The 18,960-nt window shown below is 35.8% G+C and overlaps 1 protein-coding gene across 4 annotated transcripts in view; it reads right to left on the bottom strand.

Annotated features, from left to right (window-relative positions):
- The window catches only part of TOR1AIP1 (torsin 1A interacting protein 1), a 45,126-nt gene that overhangs the window by 8,991 nt on the left and 17,175 nt on the right, over positions 1-18,960 (bottom strand). For all 4 annotated transcript variants that reach the window (XM_086693701.1, XM_086693700.1, XM_025921254.2 and 1 more), the window contains 5 exons: positions 15,587-15,628; positions 14,707-14,793; positions 11,595-11,648; positions 8,571-8,612; positions 7,963-8,031 (listed from right to left, as the gene is read on the bottom strand). In XM_086693701.1, coding sequence (XP_086549827.1) covers positions 7,963-8,031; positions 8,571-8,612; positions 11,595-11,648; positions 14,707-14,793; positions 15,587-15,628 — 294 coding nt within the window. The remainder of the gene's footprint in view (positions 1-7,962; positions 8,032-8,570; positions 8,613-11,594; positions 11,649-14,706; positions 14,794-15,586; positions 15,629-18,960) is intronic.

Genomic DNA, 18,960 nt, shown 5'->3' with positions numbered 1-18,960 from the left:
AACTCACAGACTGCATGATCATGACCTGAGCTAAAGTTGGACACTTAACTCACTGAGCCACCCAGGTGCCCCTAAATATACAGTATTAAATCATAATTGCATAAAATTAACATATGTATATACTTTAATAATGCCATAATTGTTATAGAAGAAACCATCAAACCCAGAACAATAAATTCCTGCTGGAGAAAACTGTGTCCAGATGTGTGTTATCTTATAGGATTTACAACACAGCTGATCAAGGAAATCATGAGAGAGATCATGAATATGGCAGAAAGGTGGGGGGTGAAGGGTATCAAGATATGGATTTTAGATTTCACGATATACTAAAAAGCTAGAATAAGCAAAATAGTATGGTACTCACACAAAAGCAGACACATAGGTCAATGGAACAGAATAAAGAGCCCAGAAATAAATTCATGGTTATATGGCCAATTAATCTTCGACAAAGGAGGTGAGAATATAAAATAGGAAAAAAGACCATCTCTTCAATAAATAGTGTTGGGAAAACTGGACAGCAAAAGACTGAAACCGCATCACCTTCTTACACCATACACAAAAATAAACTCAAAATGAATTAAGGACCTAAATGTGAGACCTGACACCATAAAAATCCTAGAAAAGAGCACATGTCTCTGACATTGTCCAGGCAACATTGTTTCTAGATATATTTCCTGAGGCAAGGGAAACAACAGCAAAAATAAACTGTTGGAACTACACCAAAATAAAAAGCTTCTGCACAGCAATGGAAACCATCAATAAAACTAAAGGACAGCTTACTGATCAGGAGAAAATATTTGCAAATGACGTATCTCATAAAGAGTTAGTATCCAAAATATAGAAAGAACTTATACAACTCAACACACACAAAAATAATTCAATTAAAAATGGGCAGAAGACATGAACAAGGAAGACATTTCTACAAAGATGACATACAGATGCCCAACAGACACAGGAAAACATGCTCAACATCACTCATCATTAGGAAAATGCAAATCAAAACCACCAGGAGATATCACTTTACACTGTCAGAATGGCTAAAATCAAAAACACAAGAGGTGTGCCCAGGTGGTTCAGTTGGTTAAGCGTCTAACTCTTGGCTTCAACTCAGGTCATGATCTTGCGGTTCGTGGGACAGAGCCCTGTGCAGGCTTTGTGCCACCAGAGGGGAGCCTGCTTGGGATTCTCTCTCCGCCGGCCCCCACTCCCACCCCACTAAGTGCCCCTCCCCCACATGCAACTACCTTCTCTCTCAAAATAAATAAACTTAAAGAAAAAAAACAAGAAACAAATGTTGGCATGGACGTGAAGAAAAAAGAACCCTTGTTGTACTGTGGTGGGAAAGCAAACTGGTACAGTCACTGTGGAAAACAGTAGGGACGTTCCTCCAAAAATTAAAAATAGAACTACCATATGATCCAGTAATTCTGCTACTGGTTATTTACCCAAAGAATATGAAAACACTAATTTGAAAAGATATATGCACCCTATATTTATTGCAGCATTATTTACAATAGCCAAATTATGGAAGCAGCTTAAGTATACATCAATAGATGAATGGATAAAGAAGATGTGGTATAGAAAAAAAAAAGTGGTATATATGTGTGTGTGTAAAAGAATAAAATCGTGCCATTTTCAACAACATGGATGGATCTAGAGAATGTAATGCTAAGTCAAATAAATAAGTCAGAGAAAGACAAGTACCACATGACTTCACTCATATGTGGAATTTAACAAAGAAAGCAAAGAAAAAAAGAGCCAAACAAAAAGATTTTTTTTGTTTGTTTTTGTTCTTTCTGTAATTTTTTTAAAGAATTTTTTGGGGCGCCTGGGTGGCTCAGTCGGTTAAGCATCTGACTTCGGCTCAGGTCACGATCTCGCGGTATGTGAGTTCAAGCCCTGCATCGGGCTCTGTGCTGACGGCTCAGAGCCTGGAGCCTGTTTCAGATTCTGTGTCTCCCTCTCTCTCTGACCCTCCCCCGTTCATGCTCTATCTCTCTCTGTCTCAAAAATAAATAAACGTTAAAAAAAAATTTTTTTAAGTTTGTTTATTTTGAGAGAGAGTAAGTGTAAGCAGGGGAGGGGCAGTGAGAAAGGGAGAAAGAGAATCAGAAGCAGGCTGAGTGCACGGTCAGTGAGGACGGAGCCCTATGTGGGGCTCGATCTCACGAACTGTGAGATCACGACCTGAGCTGAAATCAAGAGTCCACAGCTTAACCAACTGAGCCACTCAGGTGCCCCCCGCCCCAAAAGAGACCCTTAACTGTTGAGAACTCATGGTTACAGAGGGGAGGTGGGGGGGTGGCGAGTGACATAGGTGAAGGGGATTAAGGAGTGCACCTGCTGTGATGAGCTCTGAATAACTGCGGAGTCATTCTATACTGTACACCTGAAACTAACATAACTAGACTGCGTGTTAATTATACTGGAATTTAAAAAAAGATATGGGTCTTGGAGAAGTTCAAAAGCTAACAAACACGCCAGAGGAATTAACAGAAGACGACTTGACGGAGAAGGTGTGCTTCTCCTTGACGGAGATGTGGCATCATCTGATGCCAGCCGATGAGGAAGAAGATGTAGAAGCAGCAGCGGCAGAAAACAAACTGACATTAGATAATGTGGCCAGTTATTCAAGACTGCTTTTGACTTAACGACAAGGACCCTTTTATGATAGAGGTACTGAAACTAAAGGAAATGGTGGAAGGAAAACCTGGAACCATATAGACACACTTTTAGAGAAATGAGAAGACAAAAAAAAAAAAAAAGTGAGACAGAATTTAAGTATTTTGGAGCATGCCTGCCTCCTGTTCCATGTTCTCCACCTTTTTGGCCTCTGCCACGCTTAAGACAGCAAGACCAACCCTTCCTCCTCCTCCTCAGCCTACTCAACACAAAATGACAAGGTTGAAGACCTTTATGATGATGCACTTCCACTTAATGACTAGTAAATAACCATCACGCAGCACAATGAACTGATCTGTTGCATGTGTATAAGTGTCTTGGTGTGAAAATCTAATAAACTGTATGGCAAGAATTGTACGAAGTGTTTTTGGGTCATCATCTTCTCCTAAGTGTTCACTGTGTAGAACACTGTGTGCAAGGCTTGTACGGAAGAGTATAGCCTATCCTTACCCAGGCATAAGAGGAGTGATAATCAATACAAAATTAATAAGGTTAGTTTTCTTACTGTTTATTAACTTTGCTTTCAAGGAATTATGATACCATATACTGCTCTCTCTAAGTAATTGGAGAAACTGCCTGTCAGCCTATCATCACAGGTGAATGTTTTGTTTTGTTCTTTAAAGTAACATTATGTTTCCAAATACTGTATTATGAATCTGACTGTAATAGTGTCTGCCATAAAAATTTTATAATGATTCATTTATTAGTGTATCAATTAGGCTACTATGAGGCAATCGTATCGATTACACGAGGCCACCATAAAACAATCATACTGCTGCTTCTTCATTATCAACTCGTGACTTGTTACACTTGCAAATAAATACAAATTGCTTTTTTACACTGTATTTTCATTTTTAATGCCTAGTGTTAATAATATGTATAAAATCTACAGTGTTTTGCATCATATAAGACAATATAGCTGTAAGTTCTGAAAATTCATTTTGTGAGGAATCTAAAATAGTCAAGTTCACAGAAGCAGAGAGGCAGAATGGTGGTTGTAGGAGGGAGGGGAAAGGGAAAATGAGGAGATTTTAGTTAAAGGTACACAGTTTCAGGTATACAAGATGCCTAAGTGCTAGCAATCTACTGCAAAGCATAGTACCTATAGTTAACAATACTGTACCATATGTTTAAAAATTTGCTAAGAGGGTAGATCTTATGTTAAGTGCTCTTATCATACACACGCATAGTAATAAATAAAGAGGGTGAGAGGAAACTTTTGGAGGTGACAGATACGCTAACAGTATAGACTGTGGTTATAGTTTTGCGGATGTATACTCATCCCCAAGCATATCAAGCCTGTAATACATTAAATGTATGCCAATTATACCTCAATAAAATGTTTTAAAAAGTTACTATATGAGGACACCAAGTAGAGGAACCAATAGTGAAAGAGCATGTGAAACATAATACAATTGTCTTAGAAAAAAAATCCATCAAGAAAATGTTTATCTTGTATATCTTAATCCATGGTTGCAAAGATCAAATGAGATAATGTAAGAAAATTCTGTTAAGTGCTCTTCTATGATGATTTTAATGATAAAGAAGAGCTAAATAACAGTTACTATCTAACATATGTAATATATATAAAATTCATAGAACACAAACTTATAAGCAGGGTATATACTGTTCAGGCAGACAGCATTCTCTAAGAGGTAATCTCTATCCCTCTTCTTATTAAAAATATCATCAGAAATAGTGACAGAAATTCCTAAAAAAAACCAAAAAACAAAAAACACACCACACACATACACCACACACACACACACACACACCTTTTCTTTTTTTTTTTTTTCAACGTTTATTTTATTTTTGGGACAGAGAGAGACAGAGCATGAACAGGGGAGGGGCAGAGAGAGAGGGAGACACAGAATCGGAAACAGGCTCCAGGCTCTGAGCCATCAGCCCAGAGCCCGACGCGGGGCTCGAACTCACGGACCTCGAGATCGTGACCTGGCTGAAGTCGGACGCTTAACCGACTGCGCCACCCAGGCGCCCCAACACACACACCTTTTCAAAAGATAAAGCTTAAGGTTTTCCAGTCAGAAGAGTATGGTAACAATCACTCTATAAAAGTCAAGTGCAGAGGACATGAATCTTTCACAGTTGTTATTACTGATTATTACACAATATATTGTTAACAATAAATAAGTAATCATTTAGTAATTATTTACTAATTAGTAATTATGCATTTGGTATTCAGATGTAAAAAGTTGTGTTCACATATATAACAAGATAATTAGAATAACCAGTCATAGGCACTATTGTCCCCACGTTAAAGGTAAGAAAAGGTAAGAAAACCTTAACAAAGGTTAAGTGGCTTTACCAAGGTCACTCAATTAGTAAGTAGAAGAGCTGGGACTGCAGCTCTAACTCCAAACTCTCCTTTGTATCTCTGAATTACTTTTATTTTATTTATTTATTTTATTTTTATTTTTTAATGTTTATTTATTTTTGAGAGAGAGACAGAGCATGCGCAGGAAGGGGCAGAGAGAGGGGGAGACAGAATCTGAAGCAGGCTCCGGGCTCTGAGCTGTCAGCACAGAGCCCAATGTGGGGCTCAAACTCACAAGCTGTGAGATCATGATCTGAGCTGAAGTTGGCTGCTTAACTAACTGAGCTACCCAGGCATTCCTCTGTGCTACTTTCAGAGACAGGTTCCAAAACATGTATATCAATGAGGCACAGACTCATAGAGGCCTGACCTCTCCCTAGATACTCTTCCCTATTCTCACTGTTTTATTACCTGGGAAATAGGAAAAATAAAGACAGTGATTCTGTCTTCTCCAAAAGACTAGAAAACAGGCAGAAACCCAAACTGGGACCTGTCTACCTAAGGAACTGTGCTATCATGGGTTGACAATAAGGATGTGAAAGTCCCAGGTTTGTGAACACCTAAATCTAAAAATTAATTTTTTTCTCACTAAAGAAGATGGAAATATAAACTTAATGAAATAATGAAATTATTAGAATGCTAAGCAAAAACCATTTTAAATGATCTTGGATTAAAGAGGAATCTGTCAGTCCATATGAAAATCACTGCAGGCCTCTACTTTCACTAAAAATATTTTCATGTTCACTGTTCTTAAAGTTCTTATGTAGCTAAAGGTCTAAAAAATTCTGTTATCTGCACCTCAGTGTGCAAACTTCTGGCATATAATTTCTATATAATTCTCAAAGCTCTGTATATGTGGTAGATGGCTATCAATCAGTATGCAGATATTTAAGCCATAATAAATACACTAAGACATGGGGTGCCTGGGTGGCGCAGTCGGTTAAGCGTCCGACTTCAGCCAGGTCACGATCTCGTGGTCCGTGAGTTCGAGCCCCGCATCAGGCTCTGGGCTGATGGCTCAGAGCCTGGAGCCTGTTTCACATTCTGTGTCTCCCTCTCTCTCTGCCCCTCCCCCGTTCATGCTCTGTCTCTCTCTGTCCCAAAAATAAATAAACGATGAAAAAAAAATTTTTTTTTTAATTTTAAAAATAAATAAATAAATAAATAAATACACTAAGACAAAGCAGGGACGCAAACAGACTAAGCCTTACCTATTAATTTAGCAACTAAAAAAATCTATTTCTGCATTCTAATCAGATCTTCAGTATAATTATTTTCCCTTCTCCATTGCATTTGCACAATATCTTATTAGAGGAAATAAAAATTATATATTTTTGGTAACAAAGTGTACTACAGTTACCTGGAAGAAATATATCTATTATCAATTACCCGGAATGTATAGTTAAGAACTAAGAAATAAAATAAGAACTGAGTTTTTCATAGAAAATATACTTAAACTCATCCATTTTTACTTCCAAGAGTTTATTTCTTAGATCTTCAAAGTAAGTTTTAATTTTGATACTGGTTACAAGCAAAATCCTAGTAAGCTAAATAATATTTGCTTTCCTAACTATAACAGGTCGGGAAGAGCAAATTGTAAGAAGAAATAGTTTTCTAACACCAGGTACATACAACAATAAGGAATGACAGCCAACAATAAGGCAAGGACAGAAAGTTTTTTCAGTTTTAGACTGAAGAACTCACATGTGGGGTAAAACTTCAACTGTTGGGAACAATGAATTATGACCACCACTACTTTACTGATGGTAAAACAAAGCCACAGAGGTTTGTTTACACAAGCTAACTTTGTCAATTATAGTTAGTCATTTTTTGAGCAAGAGATGGAGCTTTTTTTTTTTTTTAATGTTTATTTATTTTTGAGAGAGAGAAAGTCTGAGAGTGAGCAGGGGAGGGGCAGAGAGAGAGGGAAACAGAGAATCCAAAGCAGGCTCCAGGCTCCGAGCTGTCAGAACAGAGCCCAATGTGGGACTTGAACTCACGGATCGTGAGATCATGACCTAAGCTGAAGTCAGATGCTTAACTGACTGAGCCACCCAGGAGCCCCTTATATTATCTAAATAAAAGAAAAGGATGGGGCGCCTGGCTGGCTCAGTTGGTTGAGCGTCCGACTTTGGCTTGGGTCATGATCTCCCGGTTTGTGAGTTCGAGCCCCGTGTCAGGCTCTGTGCTGACAGCTCAGAGCCTGGAGCCTGCTTCCGATTCCGTGTCTCCCTCTCTTTCTGCCCCTCCCCCGCTCATGATCTATCTCTCTCTCTCTGTCAAAAATAAATAAAACATTAAAAAAAATTTTTAAATAAAAGTAAAGGAATACCAAATAACCTTGAGATTATTGTGGTTAGAGTATAAAGAAGGGATAAAGGTGAAGGGTAACTTAATTTTTTTTTACACGGTCAAGGTTTAATGTGGAAACTGCTATAGAAATTATGATAGACACTGAATTCAAAGCATGATTATTTCATCACATCTATATATGGTATTTTTCAGATTCTGTGACACTTAATCCATCCTAAACCTAAACAAGAAAATACAATTTCTAGATTTCATCCTTTATTACTTAATATAATGGGTATGCAGAATTTCTCTGATTATTTACATAAAAGTAAATAATGTCTGCTACAAATAAAAAACAGGTATTGTCAAAAGAGTAGAATTTCATTATCATGTACAGATTGGACTGCAGCAAGATAGAAGTGAAAACTTCATCCACTGGTTTTCTCCCACCACTACTTACACTTAACAACAGACCATCTCCTGACATTCCAAGCAGATGGAAATATCTTGTAGTCATAGCTCTGCTTCAGTAATGAAATCACAATCTAAATGCCTATCTGAAGAACTAAATATTTTTGTATACTGAGTAATAAAGAAAAGCAGCAAATATACGTGAAATTACTTCAGTAACAGGTAAAGATTTAACAACTTACTTTGCATCTTAGTCCTTATTCTTGTGGATTGTTCAAACCATTCCTGAGGTTTTTTTTGATATCCCGAGCCTAAAGCAAATGCATACACCAAGATATCATTTCAATATTTTGAAAACGTATACCATACTCCTGTTACAAGGTAAATTTATCAGAAAGGTAAAACAAAGTTGGGGAAGAAAACAATAAAAGCAATAGGTTCAGAAGTAAAAGGTAATGTCAAAGGATCACACCAGTGAAGGATGAACCACTTCCTATAGCAAAATAGACAGCAAATAAATATATAATCACCTAACAGACAAAACTAGGTACCAATCCTTTGTTCTGGTCTATGAGAATGACTGAGTTCAATAATACATGAACTTGGTTTCAATGTATTTAAGAAGAAAAAAGTTAACCATTCACTCTTGCAAATAAGTTACTTTAGGTAAAATAATCCTGAACACATTTCCACATCACAGAGTAATTATACACATTTGAAACTAATGTGTGGTGGATTAAAAGGCAAAGAGGCTAAAATGACTTAAAATCCTATTCAAACGTTTTGTTGGCAGAATAAGACAAGGTCAGAATTGCTTGACTGATAAAAGAACAGACGACCAACCACTTACTTAGCACTGAAGGTTGCTTATCAAGAGTTATGAAGTCTCGACCTATAACAGAAAACAGAGATAAGGTCATGGAATACTTGAAAATAAGAACAATGAAAATATTGCATAGACATTATACTTGTATACTATGGATACTATAAACCAAAAAATCACCACAAAAATCAAACCTTTCTTTCATCAGTCCCAAACATATATACTATATTCATTGTTTTCCCTTTTCTAAGCATCAAAGTGTTCAGGAATTGGATAATAAGTCAACTTTAAAATCAATACCATCAAAATAATGGCAGCACATACTAAATGTCAGGTATCAAGCATAATTTTACTTAATGCTCACACTTTATGTGGTCAGCACCATTATTCCCATTTTACAAATATATGGAATATATATATACATATATATACATACATATGTATATACATAATATATAGAAATAGTATATATATGTAATATGGAAGTAGTAAAGCTCAGATACAAACCCACGCAGTCCATATATGTTATGCTATATACTGGTGTATATGGCATATACTATATAAGCAATTTTGTGGACATTGCAAAGTAGTTATGAAGTGAAAGTTATGAAGTAAAAAAAGTAGTTACTTTTTTGTTTTGGGATGGTATTTAAGGACAAATGGGATGATTAGAAATGATATTTCAAACAATTATAACAAGGGAAATTTCTAAATCTGTTCTGAAGAAATGAGTTATTTCTACCCAATGATACAAGTATTATTGTAAATTTTTCAAATTTATTTTTTCTAAATACAAATGTAATATATATATGCTAACTGTAAAAGAAATATAACATTCTGAATTTTTTTAATGTTTATTTATTTTTGAGAGAGAGAGAGACAGAGCATGAAGTAGGCAGGGGCAGAGGGAGAGAGGGAGACACAAAATCCAAAGAAGGCTCCAGGCTCTGAGCTCTCAGCATAAAGCCTGTTGTGGGCTCGAACTCACAGACCACGAGATCATAACCTGAGCTGAAGTTGGACACTTAACCGACTGAGCCACCCAGGTGCCCCAAGAAATAGAACATTCTAGAAATGTGTAACTTAAAAATTCATAAATATCTACTAAGTGACTACTACACACAGGAATACCATGTCGAATAAGACATATGAATATTCTTCCAGATTTGTTTTCAGTCTATCCCAACAAAAGAAAAACAGTAGACCTGTTTTTTAACATGTCTTTCATTGATTTGAAAAAGTAGGCTTCATGCCCAGTGTGGAAGCAAACCTGGGGCTTGAACCCACAACCCTGAGATAAAGACCTGAGCTGAAGTCAAGAGTCAGACGCTTAACTGACTGAGCCACCCAGGAGCCCCAAGGAGTAGTTTAAAAAAAACACCTCTGATGTAGGGCTGTATCTTATAACCAATCAAGGGTATATCATAGTTTAACTGGATGATTTTTCTTTTTCAGTTATACAAAAAATAATGGCATCTTAAATTCAAGGATATATACCTCGATCACCTATTCATTAGTATACAAAGTATTCACTTTTCATAATTGTATGCATGTAGCATAATTTATATAGAGAGATACATTTAAGAGCTTCCAAATATCAAAGATTTAGAATAACAAAGGGCAAACATATAAGATGATTCAGCAAGTAATTTTCCACAAATGATTTTTTTAATTTTTTGTTTTTATGTTTTATTCTCTTTGTTGAGAGACAGAGAGTGAGCAGGGGAGGGGTAGAGAGAGAGGGAGAGAGAATCCAAAACAGCAGGCTCCAGGCTGCCAGCACAGAGCCCAAAGCAGGGCTCGAACCCATGAACGTGAGCTCATGACCTGAGACAAAGTGGGATGCTCAATTGACTGAGCCACCCAGGTACCCCACAAAGGACTTATTTTTGTGTCTCAGTGGCTTTTATTTTATCTCAGTTTTATCCCAGAACCTGCTAAAAACTAAATATATATAATGTGAAATATGTGGAATTGTATAAATACAATGATTAATAAAACAGATTTACAAAGACTTTTTCTTTAAAAACAGTTTCATGTTTCAAGAAAGGTGATGTGGAAGGAAAAAAAAAAAGTCCTTGAAGATTTTACATACAAGGATATTTTAGACTGATTAATAATTAACTCAAATTCTGGGACTTAACTAAACATGGGAAAGAGGGGCACCTGGGTGGCTCAGTTGGTTGGGTGACCGTCTTTGGCTCAGGTCATGATCTCACGGTTCGTGGGTTCGAGCCCTGCGTCAGGCTCTGTGCTGATGGCTTGGAGCCTGGAGCCTGCTTCGGATTCTGTGTCTCCCCCTCTCTCTGCCCCTCCCCTGCTCATGCTCTGTGTCTGTCTCTCAATAATAAATAAATGTTAAAAAAAAATTAAAAAAATAAATAAACATGGGAAAGAAACAGCATCATTTCTGCTTAACCTAAGAAAATACATATCTACTTTAGATAATCTGCAAAGTACAGAAAAAAAAGGAAAAGAAAAATATCACCAATTATTCTACCATTCTAAACAAATGATTGTTATCAGCACTTTAGTATATTACTTTCCAATCCTTTCTTTTGTTATATTTTTTCAACATATTGTGAAAATTTTCAAAATTGTAAGCAAGGCTATAAGATTTTGATATACACACCACCTAGCTTTCCATTAACTTCTTATTATACTTTGCTTTATCACTTGTTTATTCATCCTTCCAAACTTTTGCAATAGAGCTCAAATCATACTGCATATAAAATTTTATATCCTTATTAGAATATGTCCATGTAAGTAGCTCAAACTACGTTAGTTAATTAAACTAAGAATAGTCAACAAATTTATATGGCAAACAAGGACATTCAACAAGTCACAGAAAGCAGATTTTTGTTTTTAAATTCGAATTCAAGGTTGAGTACAGAGATGAAGCAAATTCAAGATGCAGGATGAGTTTTTTAGCATTCACTATACCTCTTTTTCAAAACTTTACATTAAAAGACGATCTTCAAAAATAAAAACAGCATTTGACCACACACACACAGGTAGAATTTCAAGAGTTTAAAACATGGTTTTACTTACTTTGTGATGACCGCCAAAGTGATTCTGGATATTGACTTGATTTCGTAGTTTGATCTGAAAAAACAAAAGAAATAAAGTGCACTATAAAGCATATTGTACTTTTTATTTTTTTATTTTTTATTTTTTTTAAAATTTTTTTTTCCCAAACGTTTATTTATTTTTGGGACAGAGAGAGACAGAGCATGAACGGGGGAGGGGCAGAGAGAGAGGGAGACACAGAATCGGAAACAGGCTCCAGGCTCTGAGCGGTCAGCACAGAGCCCGACACGGGGCTCAAACTCACGGACCGCGAGATCGTGACCTGGCTGAAGTCGGACGCTTAACCGACTGCGCCACCCAGGCGCCCCTATAAAGCATATTGTACTTTTTAAACGCATATTTTACTAAGAGAACAGTAAGTAATCAAAAGAACAAAAATATTCAGTAAAACCCCAGGGAATTCAACACTTGGGGCAGTGTTGAATATTTAATTTTTTTATTTTAAGTAGGCTTCATGCTCAGTGTGGAGTGCAACGCAGAGCCCAACCACCGAGGTGTCCCAGGAACACATTTTATTTTTTTTAAGTTTCTAAAGAGCCATGTTGTATCTAAAAACTTAACTAAATAATTATCTTTTCCCTGACGACTTTCTAAAGAAAAAAAATAGAAGATGTAGAGCATGACGTGAGGTAAGGAAGATAATGAAACCTTTGAGTTGGGGAACACTTTGAAAGTTTATAATGGATCTTCTTGAAATCATTAATACCCATTTTGCCTCAAATTTTTCTTGTAAATGGTTAATATGTTACATATTTTAGCCTATTCTTTAAAAACTTATTTTCATATAAAAGTGGAATTTATAACTAACTCTGTTCAAAAGTGATCAGATTGTTAACTCCGAAGTAAAAGCATTTGACACATCCAGGTGTGGCAGCTAAATATTTTTGTTAGTGTACTCCTATTATTAAAAAAAATTTGAGCATTGATCTAAAACATATTTCTTTTTAATTAAAAAAATGCTTATTTATTTTTGAGAGAAAGAGAGAGAGAGAGAGAGCGAGTGAGCATGAGTGGGGAAGGGCAGAGAGAGAGGGAGACAGAGGATCCGAAGCGGGCTCTGTACTGTCAGCACAGAGCCCGATGTGGGGCTCAAACTCATGAACCATGAGATCATGACCTGAGCCGAAGTCTGACACTTAACTGACTGAGCCATCCACGTGCCCCTCCAAAACATATTTCTAACATTAAATACGTGTGTTATTGAAATAATGTATTAACTAATGTGTTGTATCTACTATAAAACAAAAAGACATTTTAATTGGATGAAATAAAATATAAATATACATGAAATTCTAATATTCTCTTCTTGCATTCCAACAGATCTTTTTTTTTTTAAGTTTTTATTTAAATTCCAGTTAGTTAACATACAGTGCAATAGTAGTGTCAGATGTACAATTTAGTGATTCAACACTTCTACACAACATCTGGTGCTTATCACAAGTGCACTCCTTAATTCCCATCACCTATTTCACTCACCCCCCATTCCCTCCTCCCCTTTGGTCACCATCAATTCGTTCTCTACAGTTGAGTCTGTTTCTTGGCTCGCCTTTCTTTTTTTCTCTATGCTTGTTTCTTCTTGAACCTCTTCAAGGGATAACTGGCTCAGAAAATAATCTAAGAAGATCAGTATTCTTAATATGCTCCCTTTTTTCTTCTTTAGATAGAGTTTTCTTCTGCACGTGGGTATATGTGCTTCATTAAGAATTTATTAGAATTCTTAAAGGGATCACAGACCCTTCAGTGTATGAAGTTTCAAAGAGCTATATGCTGCTAGCAATAGCATCAAACTATTGGCTATAGGAATGGCTAAATTAGTTTTTAATTTTTAGAGCTTCATGTATACATATACCAAAACTAATAAGAACACTTAGTTTAGTGTTTAATATGTGACAGGTACCTTCTAGGTGCTTGCACATATGAATTAACCTCTTACCAACCCAGATGAGGATACTGAGGAACACAGACATTAAGCAATTGCCTGAGGGCACAAACCTAGTAGTGGAGGAGTGAAACCCAGGGATTCTGGCTCCAGAGCCCATGTTCTTAACCACTATGCTAGAATGGTGCATATCTCCTTTGGGATTTCTGTATCAAGAAAGAATGGGGAACAATGAGGAAGGGTGGGAAATATATAGAATACCAAATGCCCATAAACCAGCCTATGAGCCTATTTTTTAAATGGAATGATAAAGTAAAACACAGTATTATGGAAATTCTCAAAAGATGGTGAGGGGAAAATAGAGAATTACTCTTTCATGGGACTAAAATATAATATTATTCATTATTTACAGAGTTTCAAATTGGTTCAGCACCCTCTTAAGCCTCAATTGGTATTTTCCCCCCACGGTCAATTCTTTCCTTGAATAAACTTAAACACAAATTCACATGAACAGCCATAAACTGTTGCTACTAACTTGGTGTGAATTTGAACAATCCAGAAATAAAAGTGATTACCTAGGGATATTAAAACTTCCTAAGAGCTAACATCCCTGATAATATAAGGAATACCACTACCAATGAGATCGGCTTCTCTATAACATTTTAAACAAACTACAAATAACTTCTTTTGAGCACAAAAATATCTTATATTCCATAAATATCAAAGCAGGCTAAAAAGTGACTTATTTGTGGGGTGCCTGGGTGGATCAGTCAATTAAGCGTCCAACTTCGAATCAGGTCATGAACTTGCTTTTGTTGAGTTTGAGCCCCGGGTCGGGCTCAGTGCTGACAGCTCAGAACCCGGAGCCTGCTTTGGAATCTGTGTGTGTCTCTCTCTCTGCCCCTCCCCTGCTTGTGCTCTGTCTCTCTCTCTCTCAAAAATAAAGATTAAAAAAAAATTTTTTTTAAAGTGACTTGTTTAGATATTATATAGACATTACATGTTACTAATCAGATGCACACATGGAGTCAGTAATTTTAATAAATATTAAAAAGTATACTTTCTAAAAAAGTAGTTTTAATAAAATATCTTATGGAAATATTTTTTAAAAAAGTAAATTCACAAAATACCTTTAGATTTTTACTAAAAACACAGCTCCTAAGATAAAGTCATATGAATATGAAGATATGTTACCTCCAGAATCAAGAGAATCCCCGGATCTGACCTTAAGAATAGTAATATCACTGTCAGAGCTGTCTTGATCGTCTTGTTCAGTTTCTTCTAAAAAGAAAGAAATAATACACTAGTATAGTCTTTCTTCTAATGTTCTAAAGATCTAGATTAAAACAAGTAATTCAACATTAAAATGAAGCCTCTTTAATTATCAGACATAGAATCACTATTTATTACACTTACTATTCTGGATCACAAAGTTTTATATGAGCTAAAATTGAGCTCATTAATGTTATCTGAGGCATATAATTATATCTCAAGCAAATATTCTGAGTAATATCTACAAGATTATATTCTGAGGCTTTAATGTAAAGTCAAAAAGGAAACAAAGGAGCATTAATAGTGGAGAAATTTTACCTTTTTGGGGGGGGGGACTACATATAGTGTGTAAATTCAGCCAAAATTAGTGTATGTACATGTGTGTTTACATGAGTATCTGTGGTTGTAAAGGGGGGATGTACACACACACTCATACAAGCATTTCAGTATGCAGGTAATTAAGATTATGGTGGGTTTTAAAATGGACTAAGTTTTACTGTCCTATTCATAGACTGATTATGAGAATTTAGAAAAAATGATTATATTAATACCATAATCAAAGGCCAGCATATGCCAAAGTCTGTTTTCATTGGCTTTACTTAAAATTATTAACTCAGACAAAAGATGTTTAAAATGCATATAAAGGCTATCATCACTCACCCTATCCCATTTTATCTAAGACCCAATTATGAATTTAGATAAGCATGAACTTTTTTCCTGAAGAAAAATTTTCCTCTTTAAGTAACTATCAAAATTGTTCATGTTAATGAAAAAAAATTTAGAATATTTTAAAAGAAAATACCTCCTTCAGAAAAATTGGCCTTCTGTTGGCTGCTGGTGGCTTCTAGAAAAGAAAAGCAAACACATCATACATGACATCAAAAGCTAAAGCTTAGGAATAAACAATATATAACTATATAATATATAATATGTAATCTATAACATACAATTTAGGGAAGTGAACATAAAGACAGACCAACTAAAATTTTTCTTCTGTTAAATGTTAAAAAATATGTTATTTCCCTTTAGGTTATTTCAGAAATAAGTACGATACAACCTAGAATCAGGAAGAGTTCATTTTTCTTTCAGCCGCAGGTCCGTTTGTACTCTAAACTGTAACCTGTTTGTAGAACGCATGAGATTCTCCATTGATAAATATTCCAGTCCCTATAGGTTTACTGAATTCTCATTCTCCTATTTGCCACACTCCCCATGCTGTCTTGAGAAACCCATCATACTGGTGGAAAAGACAAATCAGTTCTTTACTGCACTAGTATGTCCAAAAGAAGAAAGGGAGAGAAACCCTAGCTCCAGCACATCCACGTACGCTATTTTTTTTCAGAGCCAGAGAATTTGGACAAAGATAAATGAGCAACGTGTATCAAACACAGTATTTTTATATAGGCTATACTGAAAAAAAAAAAATTTAAAGGGAGATAAACCCAAAGGCGGCATTGTACAACTGGGCTAAAATATTGCTGAGTGATCTTTTGAGAAGTGGCATGAATCAGACTGCTCACAAAGCTGAAATCTTTCTTTTCAGCTTTCCCTCTGTTGCTTTTTAACCCCTTTTGCTTTTCAAAAGGGGAAAACAATACCGTGGAAGGCAAGTGCCAACACATTATACGGTGAACTTGGAAATATTTTCTTCAGATCAGTTTAATTATATTAATATAACACTGGTCAAACTACCACTATGACAGGGGCAAGTGTAAATCACTATGTGAAATACATTTGCCAATATTTTTGGTATAGGAAAAAACTAACCAAAACAGCAAATACTATGTCACTCTTATAAAGCTAGGACCTGGTATATTATATTCCATTTTAATCTAGGGTCATAAGGGAAACTGTCTTTTCAATTTTCTTTTTCAAGCAGAAAAATGGAAAATCAAACTTGCCTTAGTGCTATTCTCTTAAAATTTTTTCATTAATATTTCCACTCATACAAAAAGATATCATTCCATAACACACATATTATCCCTTTTGTAGAGTTTATTTTCATTTATATAACTATTCACATAGCATCAAACAAAAGATGTTTTCTTAAGAGCCAATAGTTACGTCTTAGTCATTATCTTAATAATAGTTACTTCCTTGATATTTGCATGCTACCAGTTAGTTTTCAAAAAAACCCTTCATATCTGCTATCTGATTCCCTAATGTCACAAGAGGACTCTCATAGGTAAGGTTTATGGTATTAAGTGACGTGTCTAAGGGTATCAGGATGAACAAGTGATAAAAAAGGAATTGAATACAGGCTCTTCTGATTTCTAGTCCACCACCCATCTACCACTGCATCAGTCTTATTTATAATGGCATGTATTCAGCACTTAATGATAATTATTTTGTTTTATTAATTTTCTTTTAAAGAGCAGCTTAAGATTCACAGCAAAACTGAGGGGAAGGTAGATAGATTTCCTTTATGTTTCCTGCCCCACACATGCATAGCTTCCACCATTATCAACATCCCCCACTAGAGTGGTATATTTGTTGAATAGTGGTAAAATTGATGGATCTACATTTACACATCATGTTCACCCAAAGACCCTAATTTACATTACAGTTCACTCTTGGTGTTGTGCATTCTATGGGTTTAGACAAACATATAATGACATGTATCCATCATTATGATATCATACAGAGTATTTTCATGCCCTAAAAACCCTCTGTGTTCCACCTATTCATCCTTCCCCTACCACCACCACCATACCCTTGATGACCATTAATCTTTTTGTTTCTGTTTTAATGTTTATTTTTGAGAAAGAGAGAGACAGAACGTGAGCAGATGAGGGGCAGAGACAGGGAGACACAGAATCCAAAGCAGACTCCAGGTTCTGAGCTGTCAGCACAGAGCCTGACACGGGGCTCGAACCCACAAACTGTGAGATCATGACCTGAGCGAAGTTGGGTGCTTAACCGACCGAGCCACCCAGGTGCCCCAATGACCGCTGATCTTTTTACTGTCTCAATAGTTTTGCCTTTTCCAGAACAGTCATATAGGTTCCTCCATGTCTTTTCATGGCTTGATAGCTCAGTGCTTTATAGCACTGAATAACACTCCACCGTCTGGATGTGCCAGTTTATCCATTCACCTACTGACACGTTGGTTGCTTCCAAGTAGAATAATTCCAATAATTATTCCAATTATGAATAATTCTGCTATAAACGTGTGTGCAGGCTTTTGTGTAAACATTAAGTTTTCAACTCATTTGGGTAAATATCAGAGTGTAATTGCTGGATCATATGATAAGAATGACATAATGTCATGATGACATACAATGTAGGACATCTTTTCATATGCTCATTTGCCATCTGTATATCTGTTGTTGGGGTGTCTGTTAAGTCTAGCTCATTTTTTAAGTCAGGTTTGTTTTTTTTTTATTGTTGAGTTCTAAGAGTTCTTTGTATACTTTGGATAACTGTCCTTTATTAGATGTGTCATTTGCAAGTATTTGCTCTCAGTGTCTTATGTTTTTATTCTCTTGTCATTCTTTTGCAGAGCAGAAGTTTGTAACTTCACTGAAGTTCAGCTTATCAATTCTTTCATGGGTTGTGCTCTTTGTTTGCATCTAAAGAAGCATCAGCATACCCAAAGTCCTTTAGATTTTCTTCTGGGAGTTTTGTACATTTTTTTAAAAAAACTTACATTTAGGCCTGTGATACATTTTTAGTTAATATTTGCAAAGGGTTTAAGGTCTGTGTCTAGATTTTTTTTTTTTTTTTGCGTGTAGATATCCAGTTGTTCTAGCCATTTGTTGAAAAGATTCTGCCCTCCATTGTATTGACTTTGTTAAAGATCAGTAGACTACACGTGGATCTGTTTATGGGTTCTCTATTCTGTTCTATTCATCTATTCTTCTACCAATACCACACTGTCTAGATTACTGAAGCTTCACCGTCAGTCTTGAGGTTAAGTCCTCCTACTTTATTCTTCAATACTGTATCGGCTATGCTGGGTCTTTTGACTCTATATGAACTTAATCATTTTCTCAAAATAAATTGTTGGGATTTTGATTGGGAATGCACTGAATTTACAGATTAAGTTGAAAAGAACTGACTTCTTGACAATACTGAGTCTTCCTATCCATGAACATGGAATATCTCTCCGTTGGTTTTAAGTAAATTCTTTGATTTCATTTATGACTTTTATAATTTTTCTCACATAGATCTTGT

This window comes from Puma concolor, chromosome E4 (genome assembly GCF_028749965.1).
Source record: "Puma concolor isolate L17-30 chromosome E4, mPumCon1.1.hap2, whole genome shotgun sequence".
In the NCBI taxonomy this organism is placed as follows: Eukaryota; Metazoa; Chordata; class Mammalia; order Carnivora; family Felidae; genus Puma; species Puma concolor.
This window is presented reverse-complemented; position numbering and strand designations above follow the sequence as displayed.